This window comes from Pristis pectinata, chromosome 8, assembly GCF_009764475.1.
Source record: "Pristis pectinata isolate sPriPec2 chromosome 8, sPriPec2.1.pri, whole genome shotgun sequence".
NCBI classification, from domain to species: domain Eukaryota; kingdom Metazoa; phylum Chordata; class Chondrichthyes; order Rhinopristiformes; family Pristidae; genus Pristis; species Pristis pectinata.
The window spans coordinates 43543824-43568266 of record NC_067412.1 but is presented as its reverse complement, the minus strand read 5'-3'; the positions used below and the strand labels follow the sequence as shown (position 1 = coordinate 43568266).

Sequence of the window (24443 nt, the reverse complement as noted above, 5' to 3'; positions counted from 1 at the left end):
TGATAAGTACATGGGACTATGATATTGTGGCTCTTGCAGAGACTTGGCTGTCACCAGGGCAGGAATGGATATTGAATATTCCTGGACTTCAGTGTTTTAAAAGGGATGGGGGGGGGGGGCAGAGAAGAGGAGGAGAGGTGGCATTACTGGTCAGGGATACTATTACAGCTGCAGAAAGGGTGGGTAATGTAAAAGGATCCTCTCTAGAGTCAGTATGGGTGGAAGTTAGGAACAAGAAAGGAGCAGTTACTCTACTGGGAGTATTCTATAGGCCCCCCGGGAGCAGCAGGGATATTGAGGAGCAGATTGGGGTGCAAGAATAACAGGGTTGTTATCATGGGAGACTTCAACTTCCCAAATACTGATTGGCAACTGCTTAGTACCAAAGGTTTAGACAGGGTAGAGTTTGTTAAGTGTGTCCAGGATGGATTCTTGTCACAGTATGTTGACAGGCCGACCAGAGGGAATGCCATATTAGATCTAGAATTAGGTAATGAACCGGGTCAGGTGACAGATCTCTCACTGGGTGAGCATTTGGGGGAAAGTGACCACCGCTCCCTAACCTTTAGCATTGTCAGGGACAAGGTTAGGAGCAGATAGGGCAGGAAGATATTTAATTGGGGAAGGACAAATTATGAAGCTATAAGGCTAGAACTTGAGAGTGTAAATTGGGATGACATTTTTGAAGGGAAACGTACTATGGAGGTGTGGCCATTGTTCAGGGATCTCTTGCAGGATATTAGGGATAAATTTGTCCCAGTGAGGCAGAGAAGGAATGGCAGGGTGAAGGAACCATGGGTGACAAGAGAAGTGGAACAACTAGATAGGAGGAAGAAGGCAACATACATAAGGTGTAGGCAGCAAGGATCAGATAGGGCTCATGAGGAATATAGGGTAGCAAGGAAGGAACTTAAGAAGGGGCTGAGGAGAGCAAGAAGGGGACATGAAAAGGCCTTGGCAAGTAGGATTAAGGAAAATCCCAAGGCTTTTTTCACTTATGTGAAGAGCAGAAGGATGACGAGAGTAAAGGTAGGACTGAGTAGAGACAAAGGTGGGAAGATGTGCCTGGAAGCTGTGGAAGTGGGTGAAGTTCTCAATGAATACTTCTCTTCAGTAATTCACCAAAGAGAGGGGCCTTGATGATGCTGAGGACAGTGTTGGTAAGGTTAATGTTCTAGAGCATGTAGATATCAAGAGAGAGGATGTGTTGGAGCTATTAGAAAATATTAGGAATATTCCCCAGGCTGCTCGGTGAGGCGAAGGAGGAGATTGCTGAACCACTGGCTAGGATATTTGAGTCCTTGTTGTCCACAGGAATGGTACCAGAGGATTGGAGGATGGTGAATGTTGTCCCCTTAGTCAAAAAAGGTAGTAGAGATAGTCCAGGGAATTACAGACCAGTGAGCCTTACGCCTGTGGTGGGCAAGCTGTTGGAAAGGATTCTTAGAGATAGGATCTATGAGCATTTAGAGAATCATGGACTGATTAGGGACAGCCAGCATGGCTTTGTGAAGGGAAGATCATGTCTCACAAGCCTGATAGGATTGTTTAAGGAGGTGACCAGGCAGATTGACGAGGGTAGTGCAGTAGATGTGGTCTACATGGATTTTAGTAAGGCGCTTAACAAGGTTCCACATGGTAGGCTTCTTCAGAAGGTCAGAGGGAATGGGATCCAAGGAGGCTTGGCCGTGTGGATTCAAAATTGGCTTGCCTGTAGAAAGCAGAGGGTTGTGATGGAGGGAGTTCATTCAGATTGGAGGGCTATGACTAGTGGTGTCCCACAAGGATCGGTTCTGGGACCTCTACTTTTCGTGATATTTATTAATGACTTGGATGAGGGGGTGGAAGGGTGGGTTGGCAAGTTTGCAGACGACACAAAGGTCGGTGATGTTGTGGATAGTGTGGAGGACTGTTGAAGACTGCAGAGGGATATTGATAGGATGCAGACGTGGGCTGACAAGTGGCAGATGGAGTTCAATCCGGAGAAGTGTGAGGTGGTACATTTTGGAAGGACAAACTCCAAGGCGGAGTACAAGGTAAATGGTAGGATTCTGGGTCGTGTGGAGGAGCAGAGGGATGGGGGTTTCATATCCACAGATCCCTGAAAGTTGCCTCACAGGTGGATAGGGTAGTTAAGAAAGCTTATGGGATGTTAGCTTTCATAAGTCGTGGGATCGAGTTTAAGAGCCACGAAGTAATGATGCAGCTCTACAAAACTCTGGTTAGACCACACTTGGAGTACTGTGATCAATTCTGGTTGCCTCATTATAGGAAAGATGTGCAAGCATTGGAAAGGGTGCAGAGGAGATTTACCAGGATGCTGCCTGGTTTAGAGAGTATGCATTATGAGGAGAGACTAAGGGAGCTAGGGCTTTACTCTTTGGAGAGAAGGAGGATGAGGGGAGACATAATAGAGGTATACAAAATATTAAGAGGAATAGATAGAGTAGACAGCCAGCGCCTCTTTCCCAGGGCACCAATGCTCAATACAAGAGGACATGGCTTTAAAGTAATGGGTGGGAAGTTCAAGGGAGATATCAGAGGGAGGTTCCTTACCCAGAGAGTGGTTGGTGCATGGAATGCGCTGCCTGGGGTAGTGGTGGAGGCAGGTACATTGGTCAAATTCAAGAGATTACTAGATAGGCATATGGAGGAATTTAAAATAGAGGGATATGTGGAAGGAAGGGGTTAGATAGTCTTAGGTGAGGTTTAAAGGTCAGCACAACATTGTGGGCCGAAGGGCCTGTATTGTGCTGTACTGTTCTATGTTCCAAAACAAGGAAATGCCAAAAACAGTCAGACTTAGCGCTAACCCAACCAATAGCCAGATCAACATCAAACTCAAACAGAACCAGAGTAACAAGCCCTAAACACAGACAGTTAAATCAGCAACTCAAAGAGCATCTTCCAACCCAAATACGGCCAAAGTGGAGTGCTGATACAAATATTGCCAAGCCAAATGCAAAGCACTTGTCAGTCAAAGCTCTGGCCAACACAAATATATCCAGGGTGAGAGCCAATCAATCAGAGCCAGAGTGAGGTTCACCCAAATGCAGCCAGAGCAGAGGCCAACCCAGAGAATGCCAGAGCAAATGGCAACCCAAAATAACCTGTTAGCAAAAGCCCAAACATGTCCAGATTGAAGAAAACAAAAACACAATCAGATCAACAAAAAACCAATGCAATCAAGGGCACAAAATCCTAAAGATGACCATATTGAGGGAAAAACCTGAATACGACCACATTGGGGAACAACAAAAACATTCAGAGTGAGGACCTATACAAACCCAACCAAAATATAACATGAACTAAGAGAATGTGGCCAGTGGGTGGTTCATTACAAACCCAAACAGCTGTAGACTTTCTAATTAAGTTAATAGTGGATGGGTTTGAGTGAATTCAAGATCAACACTGAAGGTGCAACATCAATGTAAACACTGTTTGAGCACTGTAAGAACAAACCTGTAAGAACAAGTCAGTATGTGAAAGGCCTGATGAATACCTTACAATGGCACACCAACACTTCAACAACACGAGATTTCAACATGTTGATGGGACAAGAATGCACACATAGCACACAGGAATGCAATCACATCATTAACACTCTAACCTAACCAAGGATATAGCACAGCAGGGGAATTCATGGCACAAAAAGCATGCAAGAGAACACCAACAATGATATTACAGTGTCACACTGGAACAGAGCTCTGTGCACTCTTACTACAACATGTGATTTTGAACCTGTTTCTTTACCTACGAGAGGGTGCTGATCTCACACTGCCGCCTAAGATAGAGCCTTGTTTTCTGATACTCTGCCCTGGTTCCTCTGGGTTTCGAGGGGCTGAGCTAGCACGGGTGGACACAAGCAGACGTTCCTGGTGGTCTTCGCTTCTGCTTCTGCGCAGACGGCTGGTGCTGTCAGCCCTGCTTTTGCTGCTGCTGACCTTGCTGATGAGGCTTTGTGACACGACCTCGTCGAACCTCTGACGGTGCTTCTTTGGGATGAAAATCCTGGCAAACATGACAAAGACCAGAAATAGGAAAGCATCAAGTCACAAGTCTCCATAAGGCACAGCTGACTAACTATGAAGAGGTTTAAGCAAATTGACAAGGAAGATGGAGCTAATCACCACCTCCAGTTAACACTGCTTCATCTGCAGTCATTTATCATACCCACGTGAATGCTTATTTCTGAAATCGTGGGCAGTGTCAGGAGCACTCCTTAAGATGACAAAGCTGTTAATCTAACATTTCTTTGTACCAATTACATCGTTTCCCATTCTAATGCACAAAGCATCTGTCTTGCAGGAATTTTGATATTAGTTTAGCATTCAGATGAGCATCTTGACAGATATATGGGCTAAATTTAGAGGCTTTGCTGTTTCAAACCATTATATTTAAGGATAAAGAGAAGTGACAGTCCAGAGTTCAATATAAAGACTCTGTGCCACCTGCTCAAGAATCTAACTTTCATTTGTGTGAAAGTCCACAGAGTCACCATGAGTAGCTACTATGTCATTAAGTTATACAATACAGAAACAGGCTCTTCGGCCCATCATGAATATGCTGACCATCGAGTACCCATCTATACTAATCCCATTTACCAGCATTTGGTCTGTAACTTTCTACACCCTGCAATTCCAGTACTCATCTAAATACTTCTTAAGTGTTATGTTTAACCTACACAGAGTAATACACAGTGCAGTGACTATCCAAACAACTTGATTATTCACTCCCAATTTCAAAACAAAATACGTAGGGAAAAACTAGGACAGATTTCCTGATGTGATCCCAGGGAGTGAGTCCCAAATACAATGAGGGGGCAGAGTGGAATTCAACAGGTAGTTTTGGCTGCATATGCCATTGAACTGATTATATGCAGTTAGAACAAAAATACTCTCATTTTTAGAGGACCTCTTTAAGGACAATTATTTCAATCTATGGAAGTCTGCGACAAGTCCTCTGTGATCACTTGCAGCATAAACTTCATTCTCTGAGTACCTGGAATAAAGTGGGATCTGAGAATGTTCCACATTGTATTCTACAGAGCAGCACAGTTTAAAGGATGTCTGGTTTATAATAGTTGCATGTCTTTTCGATGGAAGCTGTTGTCACTGAACTTTGTACCAAGCACGACTTTAGTTTTGTTTCTTCCACCTACCACTGTTCATCTGTTATCTAGCTCACATTAGTTGGTCACTCAGAATAGCAGCATTTATGCTGCCACCGGATATCAAGTGTGGATATAGCAAGAGGTTTACATTGGGCCCTGCTCATATTGTCTTAAGTCTGTAAGATGAAGAGGTTTTCAAGCAGAATCAGACAAATTGTGTCTACTTGCTGCTCAAGTACTTGCGGTGGACTCAACCTACTTCACCTCATCCAAGTACGCCTTTTTCAGCAAGTCTGCAGAACTACCTTTATCATCTACATTTCAGTAGGGGAGCTTTCACTGAGAAATATCACCTTCTGAACCCTAAACAGACCATATCAACCAAAGAGACAGACCTCCCTGGTTTTATACCACCCTATTGTTTCACATCATCATTCCCGACTAGTCAGATGTTGGCTTACCAGTGCACCAAGCAAGTTAATGAAGACTTATTTATGAGGAAGTCATGTGTTACTTACCCTGTGGAAAAGAGCATCAATGTACTTTCACCAGCTAGTTTCTCAGAAATGCAAGGGTTTGACGAAGGCATCTGTGTAGCTATCACTACAACTAAAACAAACCCATACGTAAATGGGCTAAAAGATAAGATTCCAACAAACTTCTGTTGGCCCACCAAATCACAGTAGTGTAGCTGATCAGGAGACACTCTGGGAGCAGTTATATTATAATCTTGCAGCAGACCATAGTACTTTGACCTGTTGGCGGAGCAGGCAGGTTAGATGGATAGCTGCTGGGAGCTAGGCCAACACCTTGCAACTCCAGACATTTAGAATAGTCAGGAATTTTCATCAAAGACAAATAGAAAATGGTTCAGGCCACTGCCAGCATTCTGATGAACATGATCACTGTGTGAAGCAGGGCTTCCACTGCCTGGGTGGATCAATGCGGGCAATAGGTCCCTCTCTACAGCATAAATAAAGTAAGTTCATCTGTGCATGATCTATGCTGCACAATTTTACATTGATAGAATCACAGAATCATAGAATGGTTACAGTGCAGAAGGAGGCCGTTCAGCCCTTCCTGTCTGTGCTGGCTCACTACCTGAGAAACTCTCTAGTTGCATCCACTGACTCTTTCCCTAGAGCCTTTGTAATATGCCTTCATGATATGTTTTTCTAGTTCAGAAGGCCTCTGCCACATCTGCTGTCGGTACATTCCAGATTCCAACCACACACAGAGTAACAAAGTTTTTCCTCATCTCACTCCGAATCCTCTTCCCCTTTATTTTATACCTGTGATTTCTTGTCCTCATCGATGGGAATATCCTCCCACTGTCCACTCTGTCCTGACCCAACATTTTATTTATTTCTATCATATCTTTTCTTTGTCAAAGAAAACAGTTCCTGATGAAGGGTCTCGGCCCAAAACGATAACTGTTTACCTCCCTCCGTAGATGTTGCCTGACCTGCTGAGTTCCTCCAGCACTTTTTGTGTATTGCTCCAGATTCCAGCATCTGCAGAATTTCTTGTATCACCAGCTTGTGTAATCTATCATTGTAACTGCAAATCCTCATCCTGGGAATAATACTCATAAATAATTTCTGGACCTGCTCTAATCCACTCAGCAGAAAGGAGGAGAAATGGTCAAGGCTGAAACAAGGCCAGGCAAACCAGTGATAAAAATTGACTGATTGGGCTTTCAGGGAAAAGCAACCATTGAGCCCTGATAAATCAATCCTATCATCCTCTCAGCACAATGACCTGCCCTATATCAGCAGGAAGGCATGCACTCTCTATCGCACCCATCCTGGAATATTTTCCTCCACACCATCAATTACCACTTGAGTGCTTGAGTCCCATAACCTACCCTACCCCCATCCAACCCCGGGTGGCATCTGCATCATGTTACCATGGCGATGTCACCTCTTTTATGGTTCAGGCTCCTAAAATCCCATTGAACATCAATACCAATGTCATAAAAGTGTATCAACATGTTTTCTGGCACTCTGTGCAAGGAGTTCTGAAGATTCAAAGAAAATTCTAAGAAATTTTATTGATTAACCAGCAAGATACAAATCCAAGGCCTTCAGTAACTTTGTGTTTATCCAAGCTTTTCCCTTTTGGACTTTGCACGTCACTGACACTTAGTCTATTTTCAGTGATGCTCAGAGATTGCCTTGTTGCTACCTTCTGATTTCCTCCATCTGATCTTCCGTAGGATGTATATCTATGCCAGTTCTTCAAGGATGTGGGCTACTTGACAGGTGGTTACATTGTGGGGTTATTTCTTGCTTTCTGGTGTCAGCATTATCTGGGGTGACATTAAAAGAAATTGAGCATTGTATAGGTGACAGTACAAAGCAGCAAAGGTGACTTTGTAGTTGAGTGGCAGACATAGCGAACTAATTGGTCCTTAACTGAATATAAAGAGCCAACACGAAGACAATATTCAAATCAGCTCATCTTGCTGGGGTGGCACAGTACTGCTCAGTTCTAATTTATGCACTTTTGCAATGGTCTTCCACCAAATAGTTGGTGGCCTGTTTCACATACCAAGAGAGATTAAGTTACCTGCCACCAGTGAGTACTCTTCCTGAATGTTTGAGTCCCTTTCCTACTAAAACAGGGCAAGTAAATACTTTCTCCTTGGAAACATGTATGTTTAGGAACATAGCAAGTGGAATAGATCATTAGCTAACCATGTGTTTTCCACATGTCAATAACCTTGGTGGCTGGTCAGTGACCTGAGTTTGAAAAAAAACTAATCAATCTTAGACTTAAAATGTAAATTAAACTACCATCAATAACCGTTTGCTTAAAAGCATTCCAAACTCCTCCCATTTTCTTCATATAAAAGTGCCTCCTAAATCCAGTCTAGTACGATCTGAGTCTAATTCTTATACTTTGCCTGATATTTCTAGATTCCCGAACCAGTGGAAATTATTTCTCTCTATCCATTCCATTAAAAATCCTTGTTAACTTGAAAAAAATTGGTTGACTTCTTAACTGTATAAATTCCAGTGAATTCATTGTTAGTTTGTCAAATCATTTACAGCACATTATGTTTGTGCTTACTCTTCACCATTGCAATCAAATATTAACCCATTACCCTGCATCTTCCCTTAGAATCGTAGAGTCATAGAGGGATACAGCACAGAAACAAGCCCTTTGGCCCACCAAGAACTGCACTAACCATCAACAATCTATTTACACTAATCCTACATTAGTCCCATTTTATTCTCTCCACATTCTCATCAACTACTTCACCTACACAGTAGGAGCAATTTACAGTGGCCAATTAACTACCAATCCACATGCCTTTGGGATGTGGGAAGAAACTGGCGCACCCAGAGGAAACTCACACAGTCACAGGGAGAGCAAACTCCATAAAGATAGGTCCTGAGGTCAGGATTGAACCTGGGTCTCTGCCACTGTGAGACAGCAGCTTTACTAGCTGTGCCACTGTGCTGCCCTTGCTTCTAATGTTTATCTAATTTTCTTTCTAAAGGTCCAGTAGTCCCAGCCTTTAATATTTGCTGTGGTAAAGCATTCCATATTTCAACAATGCTATTTGTAACTGAATATCCTTTAAACTCAGTCCCACTTCTCTTGGTGGTAATTTTAAGTTCATGAAATTTCAACCAACACAATGCTCACCAGGGAAAAGGTCTTTTCCACCTACACAGCCACCTACACAGTGGGTAATTTACAGTGGCCAATTAACCCATAAGCTGGCACATGTTTGGGATATGAAAGGAAACCAGAGCACCCAGGAACCCTGTGACCCAGATCAAAAATTGCTTGCTTGTGTGAAAATCATTGCAATATACTAAGTCTCTCTTTATCGCCATAGCTTCCATCCCTACTAGTGCATCGATGTCTATCTCCTCAACAACTTCTTCATAGTCTCTATTAAATTAAGTAAAATCATTCGTATATTACTGCTAGTTAACCTGGATTAACTCACGTGATTGTAAATGTTATTCATTTTACCTTGATTTAAGCTTTCTAAGAGTTTGCCTAAAATATACTGGAACAACTAACATACTTATATGGTAGATTCTTCTTAGTCAAAGTTGTAACTGCAGCTACTTCCCTGACATTGGTACTCATTTCTTTGTGGATGAGATCAAGAGGAGAAGCCATATGCCAGAGATCCTAGAGAGCATACAGAGCTGAGATGAAAAAGAGATGGTGAGATGTGGCAAATCACAGAACATTCCTACACCTGGAGCCGCACAGGAAGAAAGTCCATGTCAAGGTGTGTCTTATGGTCTAATTATAGTTCACAAATGCAGCCTTGCTATAGGCACAAACCACAGCAGTAAAACTTACACACCTCACAAATCACTCCACACCCCAACACTCCACACACACACACACACACACGCGCGCGCGCTCAAACACTCCTTAACAAAACAGCTGATCTTAACAAGTCACAATGCTCAAATCATACAACAAACACAATACCTGAACTCTAAAAATCATATAATTACAACACTTTGATTTGAACGCTCTGCGATATTAGGAAAGATAAGGTCACCCACAACAGCGGCCTGTCCTAGCAAACTTGGAGGTAGACCATTCCAATCACAAAGATTGATCAGACTGGAGGAGAGGTCCTATCAGACTCGATAGGAGCATTGCATTTTTACAGAGTATCATCCCTGCTGAAGCTGAGGATGCCACTGGTGACAAAAATGTGGACATCTTTATGCTGCACAAAAAGCACCTCACAGAAGGGAGGAGGAAAGTGTGTCACTGAACCTGACACCATCATGCTTCGCAAGGTTGAACAGGCTAGATTAAAGGTATGTGTTTTACATGAACAGACACTTCAGGCTGCAGTTTAGCGCAGGGCAAAGGAAAGCTAATGTGCCAGCTTCATGAGATAATTAGGTTGTGGAGCACACCACAGGAACACTCTGGACAGTACCACAGAGTGGTGCAGGACTGGAATCACACCTTGGGCAGTTAGACGGCTCCTGTGCTCATCATAGTAAAGCACTAACTGGAGCAAGGGTGGTAATCAAATGACAAGGAACAAGGGGATAGCCCTTGTCCCCAAGATCTATCCTCTGTACAAAGGCTTAATATAGCAGGGAAAGAATCATGCAGGAGAAACGAAGGACTACAGATGCTGGAATCTAGACAAAAAAACACTATGACGCTGGAGGAACTCAGCAGACCAGGTAACATCTATGAAGAAAAGCAGGCGGTTAACGTTTCAGGTCACTTCAACTCCCCTTCCCACACTATCACTGATAATGACAGTCCTTGGCTTCCTCCACTGCCAGGAGAATTCCAAGTGCAAACTGGAAGAACAGAATCTCATTTTCCATCTTGGAACCTTGCAGCCTAACGGCATGAATACCTGAAGAAGGGTCCTGACCCGAAACGTTGACCGCCTGCTTTTCTCCAAAAGAATCATGCAAACTCTCTGAAAACGTGGCTTAGAACAAGGAGCAGTCAGCCCTCAAGCCGATTCACTAAAATCATGGCTGATCCAATTTTGCCCTCAACACACTTTCATACAGTCAAAGACAGATAAGGCATGGAGTCTGCACGAACCATCAACCATCAATTTTACACTAATTCTACATTAATGCCACCTTTTATTCTCCTCACATTCTCTTCAATTCCCCCCTCCCCCAGATTCTACCATTCAACTACACACTAGGGACAATTTACAGTGGCCAATTAACACACCAACTTGCCAACTTTGGGATGTGGGAGGAAACTGGTGCACTCAGAGGAAACCCACAGTGTTACAGGGAGTACAGGCAAATTCCATACAGACAGCAGCCAAAATTGGGATTGAACCCGGGTCACCGGTGAGGCAGCGGCTCTACCAGATGTGCCACCTACTGTTTCCTGTTCTCTCCCCATACCCCTTGATTCCCTTGCAGTATAAGTGTTTGTCAATCTTCAAATTCTCTACAGCTCTCAGGACTAGAGAATTCCAAAGATTCAATACCCTCTGAGAAAAGAAATTCCTCCTCATCTCAGCTGAAAAGGGCAACCGATTATTCTCAAACTACAGGTAAGATGAAGGGAATTTCTCTCCCATACCTTCTCCACCTTCTCTGCAATTTATTTTCTCTTTCCTTTTTGTCAAAGGTCCAAGACCTGAGATACTAACTTTGTTTCTCTTTCCACATATGCTGTCTGATTTGCTGTTTCCACCATTTTCTGAAAAGAACTATCTTTTTCAGACACAAGGCGCCATCCATCAGCTTCCGCAGCCGCTTATGCTCCTGAGATCTTTTTTTACTTAAGCTCCAGCACACCCAGAGAAAACGCCACAGAGGTGTAACCTGCCATTATTACCACAAAGAGGTAATAATGGCAGGTAATCTCACCAAAAAAAATCATAGACACAGATTTTCCTTGCATTCTGATTTCCCAGTCAACTTCCTGAATTCAGTACAGCCCTCCAACTAGCACACCTGCAATACATGTCAAGTCTGTGAGTGACAGAGTTTTAAAGCAGGAAAGTGTTACTTATTTTCTGCTTCTAATGCTGCAAATGAGCATTGTATTACAGTCATGTTACACTGTACATGTCCAAAGAACCATAGAACCATAGAAAAATACAGCACAATACAGGCCCTTCGGCCCACCATGTTGTGCCGACCTTTAAACCACGCCTAAGACTATCGAACCCCTTCTTCCCATATATCCTCCTATTTTAAATTCCTCCATATGCTTATCTAACAATCTCTTGAATTTGACCAACGTACCTGTCTCCACCACTACCCCAGGCAGCGCATTCCATGCACCAACCACTCTCTGGGTAAGGAACCTCCCTCTGATATCTCCCTTGAACTTCCCACCCATTACTTTAAAGCCTTGCCCTCTTGTATTGAGCATTGGTGCCCTGGGAAAGAGGCGCTGGCTGTCTACTTTATCTATTCCTCGTAATATTTTGTACACCTCTATCATGTCTCCCCTCATCATCCTTCTCTCCAATGAGTAAAGCCCTAGCTCCCTTAGTCTCTCCTCATAATCCATACTCTCTAAACCAGGCAGCATCCTGGTAAATCTCCTCTGCACCCTCTCCAACGCTTCCACATCCTTCCTATAATGAGGCGACCAGAACTGGACACAGTACTCCAAGTGTGGTCTAACCAGAGTTTTGTGGAGCTGCATCGTTACTTCGTGGCTCTTAAACTCGATCCCACAATTTACGAAAGCTAACATCCCATAAGCTTTCTTAACTACCCTATCCACCTGTGAGGCAACTTTCAGTGATCTATGGATATGAACCCCCAGATCCCTCTGCTCCTCCACACTACCCAGAATCCTGCCATTTACCTTGTATTCCGCCTTGGAGTTTGTCCTTCCAAAGTGTACCACCTCACACTTCTCCAGATTGAACTCCATCTGCCACTTATCAGCCCAGCTCTGTATCCTATCAATATCCCTCTGCAAGCTTCAACAGTCCTCCACACTATCCACAACACCACCAACCTTTGTGTCATCTGCAAACTTGCTAACCCAGCCTTCCACCCCGTCATCCAAGTCATTAATAAATGTCACGAAAAGTAGAGGTCCCAGAACTGATCCTTGTGGGACACCACTAGTCACAGCTCTCCAATCTATATGCACTCCCTCTACCACAACCCTCTGCTTACTACAGGCAAGCCAATTCTGAATCCACACGGCCAAGCCTCCTTGGATCCCATGCCCTCTGACCTTGTCAAACGCCTTACTAAAATCCATGTAGACCACATCTACTGCACTACCTTCATCAATCTTCCTGGTCACCTCCTTAAACAATCCTATCAGGCTTGTGAGACATGATCTTCCCTTGACAAAGCCATGCTGGCTGTCCCTAATCAGTCCATGATTCTCTAAATTCTCATAGATCCTATCTCTTAGAATCCTTTCTAACAGCTTACCCACCACAGATGTAAGGCTCACTGGTCTGTAATTCCCTGGACTATCCCTACTACCTTTTTTGAATAAGGGGACAACATTTGCCACCCTCCAATCCTCCGGTACCATTCCCGTGGACAACGAGGAATCAAAGATCCTAGCTAATGGTTCAGCAATCTCCTCCCTCACCCTGCAGAGCAGCCTGGGGGATATTCAGTCAGGCCCCGGGGACTTATCTGTCCTAATATTTGCTAACAGCTCCAACACATCCTCTCTCTTGATTTCTACATGCTCTAGAACATTATCCTTACCAACACTGTCCTCAGCGTCATCAAGGCCCCTCTCTTTGGTGAATACTGAAGCGAAATATTCATTGAGAACCTCACTCACTTCCACAGCTTCCAGGCACGTCTTCCAACCTTTGTCTCTAATCAGTCCTACCTTTTCTCTCGTCATCCTTCTGCTCTTCACATACGTGAAAAAAGGCTTGGGATTATCCTTAACCCTACTCGCCAAGGCCTTTTCATGTCCCCTTCTTGCTCTCCTCAGCCCCTTCTTAAGTTCCTTCCTTTCTACCCTATATTCCCCATGAGCCCTATCTGACCCTTGCTGCTTACACCTTATATATGCTGCCTTCTTCCTCCTAACTAGTTGTTCCACCTCTCTTGTCACCCACGGTTCCTTCACTCTGCCATTCTTTCTCTGCCTCACTGGGACAAATTTATCCCTAACACCCTGCAAGAGATCCCTGAACAACAACCACATCTCCATAGTACATTTCCCTTCAAAAATGTCATCCCAGTTTACATTCTCAGGTTCTAGCCTTATAGTCTCATAATTTTCCCTTCCCCAATTAAATAGCTTCCTGTTCTCTCTGCTCCTAACCTTGTCCATGACGATGCTAAAGGTTAGGGAGCGGTGGTCACCCACCCCAAATACTCACCCACCGAGAGATCCTATGAATTCCAAGTCCGACACCCTGGAAAGAGTAGTGATGAACTGCACTATTCACACAGAATGACCTCATTTCCACAAAAATCAAAAAAACTGCAGATACTGGAATTCTGAAATAAAAACAGAAAATGCTGGAAGCACTCAATGGGTCAGGCAGCATCTGTGGAGAAAGAGAATTAACATCTCAGGTCAAAGGGTCATCATCAGAAGTGGGAAAGAGAGAAAACATGTCACTCCTAAGATGCAGAGAGGATGGAGGGCTGGAGAGGACAAGGGAATATCTCTGATAAGGTGAGGCCAGTGTTGCTGTAGTGAGGAGCTGTTGAAGAAACCATCTGGTTGTTAAATTAAATAAGGAAGTTAGAGAGAGAGGACTTGAAAAAAGGGACACAAAAACAATAACATCTGGGAAGTTACAGAGAGAAAAAACACACACAGAGGAATATAATGGCTGTGAAATTCAGAGCTGAGGGAAATGCCTGGTAGATCAGGCTGTACCATTGGAAAGAGAGCAACTGAGCCAATATTGCAGACGGATGACCCACAAAAGAACTGTCTGGTTCTAATACTAGCACTGAAAATGAGTTACCTGACATTGGAGAATTCAGTATCAAGTCTGGAAGGCTACAATATGCCCAAATAACAGATGAAGTTCCGTTCCTCAAGCTCACTAAAATATTGGTTCAACTTTCTCTCTCTATTGGAGAGAGCATCCGACAGAGGTCAATTGGGTGAGTCTGTTTGAAGAGAAAGGAACAAATGGCAAGTGGGAGGCTTTTAAGAGTGTGATATCAAGAGTCCAAGAGCAGCATGTTTCTGTTCGGGTGAAGGGTAAATCTGGTAAGTTTAGGGAATCTTGGCTGACGAGAGATACTGAGGCTCTGGGCAAGAAAAAGAAGGAAGCGTACATTGTGTTTAGGAGGTCAGGAACGAGTGAATCCTGCGATGACTATAAAAAGACTAAGAATACTCTTAAGAGGGAAATCAAGAAGGCAAAGAAAGGGAATGAGATGGATCTGGCAGGTAAGGTTAAGGAAAATCCAAAGGGCTTCAATAGCTATATTAAGAGTAAAAGGTGGCCAGGGAGAGTGTAGGTCCCCTTAGAGATCAGCAGGGCTGCCCATGTCTTGAGCTGCAGGAGCAGGGGATGGGTGGGATTCTTGATGAATATTTCTCCTCAGTGTTTACTGAGGAGAAAATCATGGCTGCTCAAGAGGTAGGGGAAACTAGTGGAGATGTTTTGGAGAACATTTGTATTACCAGGGAGGAGGTATTTGTAGCCTTGCAGTGCATTAAGTGGATAAATCCCCAGGGTCTGACCGAGTACATCCTCGGACTTGGTGGGAGGCTAGTGGAAAAATTGTGAAGGCCCTTGCTAAGATTTTTGCTTCATTGTTTGCCACTGGTGAAGTTCCCCAAAACTGGAAGGTGGCTAATGTTGTTGCATTGTTTACGAAAGATAGCAAGGACAAGCCAGGGAACTGCAGGCTGGTCAGCCTAACATCAGTAGTGGGAAAGTTACTGGAGGGAATTCTGAGGGACAAGCTTTGGATAGACAAAGTCTGATTAGGAGGAGTCAGCATGGCTTTGAGCATGGAAAGTCGTGCTTGACAAACCTTTGAGAATTTTTTGAAGAGGTAACCAAAAAGATAGATAAAAAGGGCAGTGGCTGTTGTCTGTTTGGACTTGGCAAGGTCTTTGACAAGGTCCCACATAGTACGCTGATCTGGAAGGTTAGGTTCCATGGAATCCAGGGAGAGCAAATTAGGTGGATTCAAAATTGGCTCGGAGGTAGGGAGCAGAGGGTGGTGGTTGAAGGTTGTTTCTCGGAATGGAGGCCGGTGACTAGTGGTGTGCCACGGGGGTTGGTGTTGGGACCCTTGTTATTTGTTATTTATATGAATGATTTGGATGCGGATGCACAAGGCTTGATCAGTAAGTTTGCGGATGACACGAAATTAGGTGTTGTTGATAGTGAAGAAGGTTATTGTAGATTATAGGGAGAGTGTGAGGTGATGCGTTTTGGAAAGTCAAACCAGCGTAGGACTTATACTATGAATGATAGGGCACTAGGGAGTGTAATGGAACAGAGGGACCCAGGAGTACAAGTGCATAGTTCGTTGAAAGTGGTGTCACAGATAGGCAGGGCGGTGAAAAGGCATTTAGAATGCTGGACTTTATCAGTCAGGGCATTGAGTATAGGAGTTGGCACGTTATGTTGCAGTTATATATAGTAAGTCGTTGGTGAGGCCGCACTTGGAGTACTGTGTACAGTTTTGGTCACCCTGTTATAGGAAAGGCGTTGTTAAACTGGAAAGAGTGCTGAAAAGATTTTCGAGGATGTTGCCAGGACTAGAGGGCCTGAGTTATAGGGAGAGATTGGCCAGGCTACATCTTTACTCTTTGGAGTATAGAAGAATGAGGGGGATCTTATGGAAGTTTATAAAATCATGAGGGACATACATAAGGTGGATGGTATCAGTCTTTTCCCCAGGGTAGGGGAGTACAAAACTAGGAAGCATAGGTTTAGGGTGAGAGGGGGAAGAGTTAAAAGGGACTTGAGGGGCAACTTTTTCACGCAGAGGGTGGTGAGTATATGGAAGGAGCTGCCAAAGGAAGTGGTTAAGGCAGGTACAACAGTATCATTTAAGAAGCACTTGGATAGGTACATGCAGGGGAAGGGCTTGGAGGGAAATGGGCCAAACACAGGAAGCTGGGACTAGATGGGTGGGCACCATGGTCGGTATGGATTCATTGGGCCGAAGGGCGTGTATTTGTGCTGTATTGCTCTATGACTCTATTAGCACAGCCTGACCTGCTGGGCATTTCCCACAGCTCTGCAATTTGCAGTTTACATATTCCTCTGTTTGTGTTTTCTCTCTGTGACTGCCTTCATTTCTTAGCTTTTATGTTCCTTTGTACATATTCTCTCCCTCTCTAAATCTTGTCATCAATCTATCAGCTAGGTGACCTATTTATAGGTCATCCCCATGGTGACCCTGGCCTCATCAGATCAGATATGTTCCCCTTGTCCTATCCATCCCTCCCCCGCCCTCTCTGCAACTTAAAACTAAACTTTTTCTCTTTCCTAGTTCTGACAGAGGGTCTTCAATCTAAAACCTGCTGGATATTTCCATCATTTTCTAGTGACCTCATTTCCATGCCTTATACATAGAATTTCAGTTGCACAGTGCTCAAAAATACTGTACTGCCCTAGTTATTATCTGGTCACTTTTGCATTGTTAATTGTGGGACTTAGCTGTAAATGAGCTCCCAAGTTTCCTGCATTTTCCTACATTGTTTTCTACATTGGACTAAAGTTCAGAAGTTTTTTGTGGGTTTTGGGTAGACAGGTTGCTATTCCATCTTTTGTTTTATTTTGAATCAGTCCCATCCCAACCTTCACAAGTGCAATTCTTGACTCTTCACTAGTGAAGTGCAACAATTGAGTCTCGATTTATTTACTTCTTATTAAACAAATATATAAAACTATGATTATGGTTGAATTCACTGATTTACTTGTTCCAATCAAAAGAACTTGTTCTTTTATAGAAGTCCCGCTTTGGTTCCACTTGAAGATTGAATGCGATATGAATGATTGATGAGTGTATATAAAAGAGATCTAACTTAACTGTGGTTTTACCTCATCTCCATCATAATTTCTACAACTAGTCAGTCTCAGTCATCCAAGGGACCTCATTCCCACAGAGCAATACGTACTCAAGAGAAGGCAATTCAAACTCTGTTGCTGAACAGTGAGAACACCTGAAAATAGATTTCTCCACAGATTTAAAGTTGCACAGCACAGGTCAGACCCCAGCCTATTTTGGTAGCTCTCAGCACTCCATTCCCTTGGGATAAGTAATAAATTGCAGCCTTCTCAGTGATGTTCACATTCCATAAATTAATTTACAAAAAGCATTTGTGTACCAGCCAGCATTAAAGTTAAGATGTTCCTTAAAAATCTAAGGATATCTCACAAAAAATGCTGGTTAATTATTTTAAGAACTCCAGCTTCAAGGTCTGACAACTAATAAAGCATAGCTCACCAAAAACAACTTAATTAGTTGATACAGAATTGAATGCTGCTGAGCTATGAATTGTTACCAATGATGTTAATGCAGATAAAAATCAAGCATTGCACACTGGAACAGGAAATATGGATACACAATGATTGTCCACACTGGAAAAAGAGCAAGACAGCTGAGGTATTGCCTGGCAGTGAGTAATAAATGTGGTGAGCTGATGGAGAATAAAAGAACTGGAATGAGAGTTTGAAAACCTCACAGAAAATGTACTGTGTTGATAACAATATGCAATTTCAATAAATGCAGTTTGTAAATATGGAGTATGAGTAACACAAATCTGTATTTAGATCTGCATGAAATTATCTAATGCAGTGCAATAACATAGGCACAGAACAGGAGGATATGTTATGTGAAGCAGCTAGTACAGCAGTTTTTTCAGGGTGCCACAGATCTGAGTTCAGTTCTGACCTTGGGTGCTTTCTGTGTGGAGTTTGCATGTTCTCCCTGTGGCCATGTGGATTTTCTCTGGGTGCTCCAATTTCCTCCCACATCCCAAAGACGTGAGAGTTGTAGGTTATTTGGCCACTGTAAACTGCCCCTAGTGTGTAGGTGAGTGGTAGAATCTGAGGTAGTTGATGGGAATGTAGGGAAAGTAAAAAATGGTATTAATGTAGGATTAGTGTCAATGGGTTGTTGACAGTCATTGCAAACTCAATAAGCCGAAGGGCCTGTTTCTGTGCTGTAACTCTGTATGATTAGCAAAAGTGGCAAAGAATAAGCTCTAAGGGTGAATATATTGATCAGTCACTGACAGTACATAGTCAATATTATAAAAAGGATTAACAAAAATACAGTGGGATGCATTTCACTTGTACTTAATGTACTCAAAACATGTTCTTTTATTCCCAGGTGAAACACTATGAACTATTTTTGGAATATACAGGAAAAGTGATTCATTTGTTGCTGACAAGAGAGATTAAAGATACTGTTAAATCCAAGGAAGAGGCTTATAAAGTTGCCATGAATAGCAGTAGACCTGAGGATTGGGAGCATTTTAGAACTCAGCAAAGGAGGACCAAGAAATTGATTTAAAGACAAAAGGCAAGATAGTTTGAGTATAGATGGGTGAGAAACAGAAAAATGATTGCAAAAGCTTATACAAGTATGGAAAAAGAAAAGGACTACCAAAGGTAAAAGTGGGCTCCTTACATACTGAGAGAATGGGGAGTAAGGAAGTGGCAGAGAAATTAAACAATTACTTTGTGCTTGTCTTGGAAACCCAGATATATTTGTAAATTAAAGATCTATAAAGAATGATGAAGATAAGAAATGCAGTATCAGCACTAGAAAAACTGGTGAGCTTGAACACTGATAAATTCCTAGGACCTTATGATTTACAAGAGATGGCCTTAGAGATCGAGGATGCTCTCAATGTGGATTTATGAAAGCAAAATCATGTTTGACTAACCTGTTGGAGTTTGAAGATGTAACTAGTAGAATGAGTGAGGGCCAACCATGGGTGGAGTGTATTTGAATTTCCAAAGGCTTTCAATAAGGTCTCACACAAGAAGTTGGTCAACAAGGTTACAGTGCATGGAATTGTGGATACTGTACTGAGACAGATTAAGAATCGATTATTTGACAAAGCAAAGAATTGGAATAAACAGATGGTGTTCGGGTTGGCAGGTTATGCACTGGTGGGGTACAGGAGAGATCAGTGCTTGATTCCTTTAATGCCCAGAAACCTATTGATCTCTTTTCTGAATAAACATAATGACTGATATCTAGAAAGTGAATTCTCTGCCCTCTAAAGAGATCTTTCCTTATCTCAGTTTTAAACAGCCTACCCCTTATTCTCATATTATGCCCTTGGCCCTAGACCCCTCAGTCAATGGAAACATCTGCCCTGCCTACAGCATGTAGGCAGGAATTTTTTAAATTTTAAATTTTAAATCTTTAGGAATTTTGTAAATTTCAAAAAAATCCCCTCTTATTCTTCTAAACTCTGAAGAATTCCATCCCAGTCTATTTAATCTCTCCTCATACAATAAACACAACAGCCCTAGAACTGAATTCTCACTGCACTCCCTCAGTAACAAGTACATCCTTTCTTGGGTAAGGAGATTGAAACTGTATGTGGTCGCACCAAAACCCTATGCAATTGCAATAGACTTCCTTAGACTTGTAATCAAACTTTCTCGTAAAAAAAGGTGAATATACCATTGGGTCTCTTAATTGCTTGATGCCTAGTGCCCTTCCATTTTTTGTGTAGCACAGCCAGGTCCCGTTGATCACACCACTTAACAGGGTATTTGCAGAGTATCTGTTATATGCACTGTGGATGGTCCTGCATTTTTACACTTTGTGTTCCATCTGAGGTGTTCCTGCCCATTCACTCAGCTAGTCCGTATCCCTTGAAGTCTTAGTAATGTCAGCCTGGAAACATGCCGTTTGTCCCCCTCAGCCAAGCTTGTGCATGTTTGTGTCCCTCTGAGCCTAAGAATTTCATCCCACTAACTCTGCCTCTGACCTTTGAACTCCTGTTGGCCTCCCACAGACCCCATCCCTCTGTAGACCCCTCTAATGTTCCCAGCCACACTCTGATCCCCAGCTCCCATTCCCAGCATGCTTTAGGCCCCAGCTTCCAATGTACACCTGGCCATACTTCCATAGTACTCTGTCCATACACTTGGCCCATTTTCCCCCGCACTCCATCCGCACACCTTCATATGTTCCTGCCCTGCTCTATCCCTTGACTCCTGGCCACATTTAGGGTTGATAGGAGCCTCCACTGGCTGACAGCCTTACTTTGAAGAACACTGACCTATACTGTGCCAAAGATGATTGCAGAACTTGACCTGCACCAGGAATAAAGATGGCAGTTGATAGAGGAAAATCACCTATACTGCCCCAAGGAGTACTTTGTCTGTAGTACACCTGCTGAGTTATGGACTCTGCCTGTAATGCATTGTCTGACATTTCTAATAACCTGTAAGATGATATTATATCCTTTGGTCCCCCAGATGAGGGCTAGTTTGCCCATCACAAACCATTCATCAAGCCTCCTAGGCTTATGTGGCTCAGTCCTACACCAGGGAAGGAAAAATCTCATGGCAAAATCTAAATGGGAAGCTTATTTTCTTAACAGCTTTGATGGGGACCATGAGTTTAACACACAAATGAAACAAAAACAAGACAATCCATGCCAAGGCTGAGAGCTAAATGCTTTGTTACCCACACAGCCCAGAACCATGCCTGCTTCACATACTAATGAGGGTGAGGAGCGGGAATAATGTTAGGTCATGGGATCTAAAGCTAAAGCTGCAGTTTTTAATGAAAGTAATGTGGTTGTTGAATAAATAAACAATTTCCAATTTCAAACATTCCCAAAGGAGATATAATAGAGGTTAGTCACAGGAAAGCTTCTTTTGCTCTGTCCCAATGAGCACTCCCAGGAAATATACAGAATGGGTTAGATACAAACTGAGACTCCCTCCACACTGTCCTATTAGACATAACCAGGTGAGGTTCAATATATATTGGACACACAGAGTAAATCTCCCTCTACACTGCCAAGGGTAAGCCATTCCTCATCTGGATTCAAACTCTGACAGTCAGTATTGGACATAATATCCTCAGATGATATGGATTTTAATGATAATACCCATTTAAAATCACAGAAATCAGCTTGGTACCAATCTGATAACATTTTTCAAACATCTCTTTACAAGTCTTGCTGTTAGTCTTGTGTAATAATTGTGAAATCCCCTGGTTATTAACAATATAATCTGCCCTTAATTAGCAGCAGATCACTTTCAAAACATCAATCAACCAGAAGGAAGAGTTATTAATGACACCTCTGGAATTAACCCAAATTAAACTACCTGTGGCCTCACACTGTGATAATTATCCACATCACCTGTATATTAAATGTGTCATTTAATTAATCCTTAAAGCCTGTCATGGGTGGGGAATTCCATTGAGTAATTGCTTCTGTAGCTTCAGCAAAAAGCAATTATAATGGTGGAAGGGAAAAGTTCCTGAGCAAATTCACCTCTTCCTTTTCATTGTAATAATATCTTTGTAAAAAGTTTAAGAGAGTACAGACTGCTTGTGTAATAATAAGAAAGTGTTTTTTATTCAATGGGTAATACTCATCGTGTAACTCTCCCATATTCAGTACAGTAAGAATTACATAATGGGCTAGTCTAGGCATCGCACTAGTCCTCTGCCCACTTAAGCCTGGGTAACCTGGAGTTCAGGGGCATGGTTGAGATGGGGGCAGGGCCTCAGGTGACACAGTGAGGAAGCCCCACCCCTGACAGCTGTCAGCCAGCAAAGCTCTGCCCCTAGTTTACCAGCTGTAAAAATTATAACTGATCTTAATAGATTTTAAATATCTCTGAAATTCAGAAACACAATTTAAGTAAATAATCAAAATTATGTTTTTAAAAATACAAGATACTTACAAACATCAAAGCAAAATGACTTTTAAATGATCTAACCTAATGTCCCCTTTATCTATTTTTGTGACCTACATTCCCGGTAGAAATCAACGTGGTCTTGAACGCTGTATCGAGTCTGGCACAGCACGGGATCCAGCAGGAAGGCTGCTCAGCTTAATGCTGCGGAACCCGAGCAAGCCTGGGCTCCGCCGCTCGGCTCCATCTGTCAGAGAGTCCCGAGCGGAAGGCCAGGACTTACTTCGGTTTCAGCCGCTGAATGCCCGCGGTTCCGATCGGAACTAGTGACCGGCCCATTTGCAGAAGTGTATATACCTGCAAAGCGTTACGGTACATAGTGTAGCAAAATCTGTTGTGGTGTAGGGCGAGAAATTCTCGCTATACACTCCATATTCAGCAAAGTAATGATCTTGTGTACTATGGAGTTTATTAAGCAGGGAAAGGCTCATTCACTGTAACTATCCATCCAGCACGACAAGGGTTAAAATGGAATTTGCACTAGGTGATATTGCAGAGTCCAACTGACTAAGAGGCTTGTAAAACGGTAATTAAATTGTCCAATCAGAACTGTACTTGTGATAGGTTTGCAAATTTCTAGAAAGAAAAGAAACTATCAAGTGAGTATTCCAATGCTGGGTTGTTTAATCCAAAACACAGGTCTAACCAGCACTTGAGTATCTCGAAACCACAGCCCAATGATAAGAAAATCGGCCACAACGTTCTCCTTATTCAATAGGAACAATAGACGGTAAAGGCTGAAAATTTAATCACCGTCTGGTAACGCACGCTCATACTTTGCCCTCCTCTTGCCTTCTCTCTCTCCCTCTCTCTCTCTTTGAAAGCAGTAGCTAAGCAAGAATTGGCTTTGTATTTACTTCCTCGGCTTCATCCCGAGGCATAAAAAGAAATTAATCTTATTTGGTCCACTCTCCTATTAAGCGGGGCTGCGTTGCTGAATCCCTGTGTAGTTTAAAGAATCCAGCTGAGCCTCTACTACTGCAAGAACTTAAGATTCATACCGAAAGTGCCGTGACAAATTTCTGTCTTTCCCCATTTCTCAAATGTCTTCAGTACGCAGCACACACCTTGCACAGCAGTCGGGCAAACATTTCATCCCAATAAATAATGCGCACAAGCCGGGGTGAAGAAGCTTCACAGCACAGGGCTGCTCTCAGCACGTTTCGGGGATGCAGGGCTCTTACTCCAGTCTTTGGTTCAGCACCAGAACTGCAAACAGCTCCTCCAACACACTTGGCTCTCTGGCAGACCCAGTTTTCACAGGAACGATAAGTAGCACGCTGGCTCACAAAGTGCTAGTTAGAGAACTAACTGTGTTGGGATGGTGGCGCAATTGGTCTTGTGAATGCAAGCAGCAGTGTCTGGGAGACTGAGCTGTGAAAAGCAGAAGGTCCCCACTGAATAGCAGGCTCTCTGTCAATTTGCTAATTAGTTCAACTTAAGAGAGGCAGTTCCAACTGAAAGGAATGGTTCCAGAGAATCCAGCGGTCCAACAGAAAAATACGAGCTCCGAGGTGGATCTTTGTCTCATTCGAACTCAACCATCAGATATGATGCCCCTTAATTAAACCTTTACTCCCTGTCACAGACAAAAATTCTCTAGCTTAAACCTGGGAGACTTTTGCTGAAAATATCGTCAGTATGGTCATGGATGAGGCTACACTGATTACATATTAAACTGATTTGAGGATGATTTCAACACTCCACCAGCATCCTCAAGTTCCAGCAATATTGTGGAGCGATCAACTAAAGGGCTTTGGAAACCGAACCGCCTGTCAGAACAAGGGTCTGGTCACCCAGCAGTAGGTATCTTGTGACAGTGTGGACCCAGTGCTCAGCCCAACCGCTGGCAAAATGTTGCTTAAGTGATGGAAGCAATGAATCATCAGCAGCTTTGATTTTGACAGAATGGAAATCAACTAAGTGTCAAGGTCACTCGGTGCTTGGACCACTGCTTGGCTGAAGGATTACTCGACCGCAAATGAA

The 24443-nt window shown here is 43.0% G+C and overlaps 1 protein-coding gene across 1 annotated transcript in view; it reads right to left on the bottom strand.

Annotated features, from left to right (window-relative positions):
- The window catches only part of grid2ipb (glutamate receptor, ionotropic, delta 2 (Grid2) interacting protein, b), a 151748-nt gene that overhangs the window by 89378 nt on the left and 37927 nt on the right, over positions 1-24443 (bottom strand). The window contains exon 4 of the mRNA XM_052021789.1: positions 3754-4011. Within this exon, the coding sequence (XP_051877749.1) occupies positions 3754-4011 (258 nt within the window). The remainder of the gene's footprint in view (positions 1-3753; positions 4012-24443) is intronic.